Source organism: Azolla caroliniana, unplaced genomic scaffold (genome assembly GCF_043228905.1).
Source record: "Azolla caroliniana isolate FFs.n. ecotype wild unplaced genomic scaffold, voAzoCaro1.0.p SCAF_3, whole genome shotgun sequence".
Lineage (NCBI taxonomy): Eukaryota > Viridiplantae > Streptophyta > Polypodiopsida > Salviniales > Salviniaceae > Azolla > Azolla caroliniana.
In genome coordinates, this window is record NW_028230438.1 from 4,008,078 (window position 1) to 4,014,077 (window position 6,000).

Sequence of the window (6,000 nt, forward strand, 5' to 3'; positions counted from 1 at the left end):
GTCTTAGAAGGAGGGGTCCGAATAGAGGAGGAGTCTTGGGAAGAGATGTCTTAGGGGAAGAGGAAGGGTCTTAGTAGTGGGTTTGAGTGATTGGAAGTAAGAAGGTCTTTGGTTTTTTAGTTCAATGTGGAGTTTATCTCCTTTGTATGGTCTTGATAATTGAATATTATAACATTCTTACCCCTTTCTCATCTTCTCTATCTTTTGTGTTAATTTCTTGAGTCTCCCTCTCTAATTCGTAGTACTTGGGTCGTTATAATCTATTTTAATTCACAACTCTCTCTAATATGCTTGGTCAAGCCCTCATATTGTGTACGGCAATCCTTTGTCTTATACATCCTATCAGAATGCAAGATGTATTACTCAAGGGTGATGTTCAAGTAGTTGCGTCTTTGATTGCTACATGCCAAATTAACATTGTTGAGGCAAAAGGTGAGCTCAAGTCACAAACACTATATATATTGAAGGTTTTTGGTGGAGATTACCCTAAAGCTCAAAGGGTATGGAACAAGGTGACTCACCTCTTAGCTGCCTACAAAGTGGAAGGGACAACATCGTTGAGTGCAATGGCCTACATCAATCCCTCGGCTAATAGCTAGATGGACAGATTCAATACAGGGAGTTGATGCTATGAATGCACTCTGAAGAGGTGAACTCGTCAAGACCTATTTTGAGAGAGGCTTGAAGTCCGCATCCCCTCATTTATGTGAGATTTGGATGTTGACTACAAGCTTCACCCTTTGGTATGTATGTGAAGCATGTTGTGTAAAGGTCTTCCAAGATCTGGTACATCCTTGGTGGAATTGATCATGGATATTTGGTTCGTGATTATTAGCTGCCTATGAGTGTAATTGGGTGGGGTTTGTAGCCACTTTGACCACGTGGTGATTGCTCACTTATGCTTTTAGTAGAAATGGAGGAACATGCCGATGGTGACGCAAGGAGGAAATGGTCCAAGGTGGAACTACGCCCCCATAATGGTTGTTTCCTAGTCATCTCTCACAATCTCTCCATTGCAAGCCGAAAGATTGGGCTCGCATTGGCCAACGATGATTGTCACTAGTTTATAGCTCTAGACACCAACTTACAATTAAGTGGAAAGTAAGAGAGGATATGTACGTAGTCTCATATTCTAAACTCGACTGGAGGGTGATTCCTGTTGTCTTTTATAGTCAGTCTATAAAAATCTCTCCTACCTAATGGGAAAGTTGCAGTTTTTTTGGAAAAATAAAAGAAAAGAAGAGCAAAGGGTATTTTTGAAAGTACTCATGTATATCCTTCCTTGACTTTTAAGAATGCCCTATATTCTTTAACATAACTCTTTAAATCATAGACCTTCATAATATTCATGATATAATCAGATAAGTGTCTATAGCTCTAAACTTATAGACACAAATTTTGTGGTATAGTCAGGTAAGTGTTTGCAGTTCTAAATTTATTTCCTTTGCATATTGTCATCATACCATAACCATATTCCTATCAATTATTCAAATGTCGAAACAACACTACTTTACTACTTTACGTTGCAAATTGTAGGGTATAAACATATGACCTTATTGTCCTGATTTGAAATCCCTAGCAATCAATGTAAATATACTTGGGTTTTCATGCCCTAACCTTCCGACACAAAATAGCCATTTTCATTATGAGGAACTACAACAAAAGAAATGTGCAATAAACAAGTGCAATTGCACAATTTTGTGGGATGTATTTGTCAACATGGCCCAAGTTTAAATGTTAGAATTTCTGGTTTTTATTCATTGTTATTAGAGGAATTGCTAACCGGGAGATTTATAAAACCCACCGTGTGATGTGTCATACAAGTATAATAACATATAGAATGTATTGTTCCTCAAATAAAGCACTACTTCATGCACAACACAAAGTTTACGTAATGCTTCTAAGGGATACAACATGATTTCCTTCGCAATGTGTTGATTACCATATATATATATTTGAAATTAAGTAAATCAAATGCATTACTTACAAACAAGGAAAATGAAACATTTCACAATTCTGATTATTTGAGAATACAAAATTAAGCTTAATTATTATATATTATATTATAGGAATAATGTTTTTAACTCCAAAAGTCCAAGTAGATTTGATAACTAAATGGATGAAAATTTCGAATACAATTTCAAAAAAAGGCTTCATAAACCAAGGAGAGAATGTTTCTAATAATTTACTTTAGCTTCATCGGAAGGACCTTTGTTCTTCATAGTGTTTCTTGCATAACCATGCAACTCGAGTACCCCCGTCTATTTTGGCACGCCATAGACAAAACTTCTCAGCTATGTTTTGGTCTGTCACACCTCCATTCTCTTCTAATATGAATGCCAAGCATGTTTGCCATTCTTTGAAATACTCTGATGTACTTGGACATTCGTAAGAGGTTTTCGATGAGGTAGACATATTATCAAATTTGGATTTAATAATACTTGAGATCATAGGGTGCTCTTTCGCTAGTTTGAGGTGGGCTGTCCAATCAGGTATGAAAGAGCTTGCAAGTGGAGCCACAGAATTAAGACCGAGCCTAATAGCTGTAGTCAAGACAAAAAAGAAAAAATTAATGTATGGAAGAACTTTGTGTAGACTCTCTGAACGAGACTTTGACCAAGACGTGAGGGTGATTCCCGGTTGGTTTTCCACGGGATGTGGTAATGTTGCATGCTCACAATACAAATGGATATTTATGGATAATGCTCCAAGCAATGAAGTTACCAAACATTTTACGTTCTTGTCATGATCATTAGTTGTAAGCATGGCGACACATGGGAGTTGCTTCTCGGCCTTGTTCTCCATAGCCAACGTTAATAGGTTACATATAGATTTCTCAACCTTGGTCATGACATCTTTCCTCATACATTGAAGTTCATGATGCATTGCATCCATCTTCTCTAAGAGCTCTTTATGATTGGCGTCTATCACATGATATAAAATTGAGATTGCCTTTGCCATGACCTTGATAGATCGCACCTCAACATTAGTTGCCGCCTCCAATGTTTGATCGTCTAGATGTTGCAACAAGCTATTTTCCAAGATTTCAGTTGTCATATTTTGTTGGCATTGTTGTTCCCTAGTTATGTTCATTTCATCATTCTCAAAGTACAATAATGGATTTTTGGCCTCTTGTTCAAGCCATGCTTTACATGACATGAAAACTTCCTCGTAATGCTCGGAACCAAGAAGATCAATGAAATCATTTTTGAGATGACCATGCATTTGCTTCCGAGTTCGTTTCCAATCATAAGATACGGGCTCACCTCGTTCAACTTTTTGTCGAAGTTGTAGCTTCAAATAAGTTATTTCCACACATTGATCTTCTCTATCTTGTGGCCTTGATGGATCATGCAAAGAGTCAGGTCGGATGGCACTCTCAATTAATTTAACCCCTTGGATGCCAGTGGGTTGTGCACATATTGTAAGTAAGGTGTTGATAACATGCTTTTCAACATAAGCTAAGGTCGTCGATGCATGACTTTGTTGACTATTGATTGGATTATCAGCCCGAATGAGGACATCTATGACATGCTCTGATTTGGCTTTGCAGAACACAATGATTATTTCTTTATCAGGAAAACAAATGTATATGAAATCTTTGCCCAATGTGACCTCCGAATTATTGTCCCCAAATGATTGGAAGGCATTGCTAAATAAGACTTGAATCCTCGGAAACAATCCTGGTGTAAGAAAGGTGAGGTTTTGGTCTTCACATTGTAGCCTTCTACCCATGTATAGGAAACTATCATTATAATTATCATTTACATTGTGCGTGGACGTTGATGATCTCCATTGAAGTTGTTGTACACCTAAGCCATGTGTTAATAAGGCTGGGATAAAGATACAATTCACATTGCTATCGGGGACACCATGGTTAATTGCAACTTTGCAGCATAGGTGCATTGCTTCCATCAAATCTATTAGTAATGAGCCCTTAACTGTAGATCCGGTAAAGGATTCCAAAAGCCCCTCCAAGAAATGTTGCGGGGGGTATCCAGTGTCAAATACAATAGTACCCTTAGATGCTTTAGAGTTTGAGAAACCAATGAGGCTTCCCATTATCTGATTGCAGAACCAATTGGGATCAAGAATGATGTGGCTGATTCCGTTTATGTATATGATATTACCGGACTCATTCAAGGACAAGGCGATCGCATTCAGTTTAGCTTTGTCGATAGAAAATTGGATAGGGCATAATTTGCTGAACTTGTCCCATGTAATGACTCTTTCATTTGTGTTCTTCAAATGATTGGAGAGACGTTCGCCCACTTTTGTGTAGATGTTGTACACCTCAAGACCTTGGAGCATCTCTTTGGCAATGCTGAAGATACATTCCACTACATCCTTGACTGAATCCTTCTTTCTTGCATCCACTTCGAAAGAAGGATTGACAATTTCGATCACCCCTTTAAAATCTGATCGAAGCGAATCAATGGAACGTGACAGAGAGCGAGAGAGAAACCGCATTTGATCTGCTCGAGTGAATACCACGATCACTTTGAGAGCTATGTTGGACTGACGGCTTTTGGAGGCAAGGAACCTGAGCCAGTACCTGAAGCTGGCTTCGAAGTTGGACTCTGTTTTCTCCTCTCCTTTCTTATGATTTTTGCTGTCCATGGGGCTCCAAACGAAAGTAAACATGGATGGAAGCTGATAAGAGCTGGTTCCAATGTCTGGAAACATGCAATCGTGGAATGCATGGAACTCTTGTTGGCCTGCCATGTCCCACAATGACACTCGAATTCCATGTCTTTCAATGGATCTCACCTCGATTCCTTGCGTGCGACTCTGTACAGGAAACATGGCTCTCATCTTATCTCTTTTAAGTGCGCTGTACATGGAGCGCATGGTGGATACAAGGGTAGTCTTTCCTGCACCAAACAAAATGCAGTATAAGTGTGAGTGTGTGTTTTTCCTCATCAATTTAGTTTTTTTGATTTTTAAAATTTTGAATGTGGTCATCTCTTTCCTGCGAATGGATCTCCACAGATGAATAATCGGATGGATGTTGCGCGCACTCGCGTCGAATCTGATCCCAGCATGAAATCGCGCTGGTTCCTCTGCAGCTGCGCCTCAATGGCAGGGACCTTCATTGGAGAAGAAGGCAATCCAATTTGAAAGAAAGGAAGGCATGACCGGGAAAGTCCATCCACCACCGCAGCAGTAGCAGATCGGCTTAATTGGTCGACTCTGAAGTAACCTAATTGAAGGCTGTATAATCGAGGAGGTGATGAAGGGGTGTTGGCAGCTGTCTCTGCCTCCTTCTTTGGCGGTGCGAGGTTGTTCATAAAATTGATTAGCTCCTTCTCCTCCATGAAACCGAGAAGAGAGAGCTCTTTGAGCTGGGGCCAGTGGCGCAGGAAACCAGTGCTTCTCTTCCAGTCAATGGGATAACCGGAATGTATGTGCAATCTGTGGAGGGAGGCTGCGAGGGGTGAATGTGAGGGATGAAGGTCTGCCAATTTCCCTACAAACTGTTCGGACACTTTGATTGTATACCCATCAAACTCTGAGAGGGATGAAGGTAAGGGAAGAAGCTCGAGGGTAGTGAGGGAGGTGAAGTCGCGCAACATGGCTACGCACTCATCATCATCGCCAATTTTCATGCACTGAAGGGAGAGATGTTTGAGGCGTTTATTTTTCTTGAGGGCACTCAGAAGACCAGGAGTATCCCTGAATAAACTTTCTCTGATGAGGAGGCTGCTGGGGCCTTTATCACGATCTGCAGCGAGAGAGAGAGCCTCCACCCAACCCCTCTCCTCTTCGGTTGGAATCGTTCGGTTGAGGAGATGGACCGCTCGGCCGGTGAGATTGGCGGCAGCCGTGAGGATGGCCATCCGTTGTTGTTTTGTAGTGATGTCTGTGCTCAAATCGAACATCATGTCTCTGCCCCCCCATTTCCAAGCTCCACGTTTTACCCCTTTTTCATCATCACCATAGGACGCATAAAATACATTCTGCCACCATGAGTTATCAACGAGGAAGAGGTTCTCAACA

At 40.7% G+C, this 6,000-nt stretch overlaps 1 protein-coding gene across 1 annotated transcript; it reads right to left on the minus strand.

Moving 5' to 3' along the window:
- Positions 1–2,196: 2,196 nt before the first annotated feature.
- LOC147865939 (protein TORNADO 1-like) lies at positions 2,197–4,851 on the minus strand. Its single transcript, XM_087316015.1, has one exon. The coding sequence runs from the start codon at positions 4,849–4,851 to the stop codon at positions 2,197–2,199; it is 2,655 nt and encodes an 884-aa protein (XP_087172141.1).
- Positions 4,852–6,000: the final 1,149 nt, after the last annotated feature.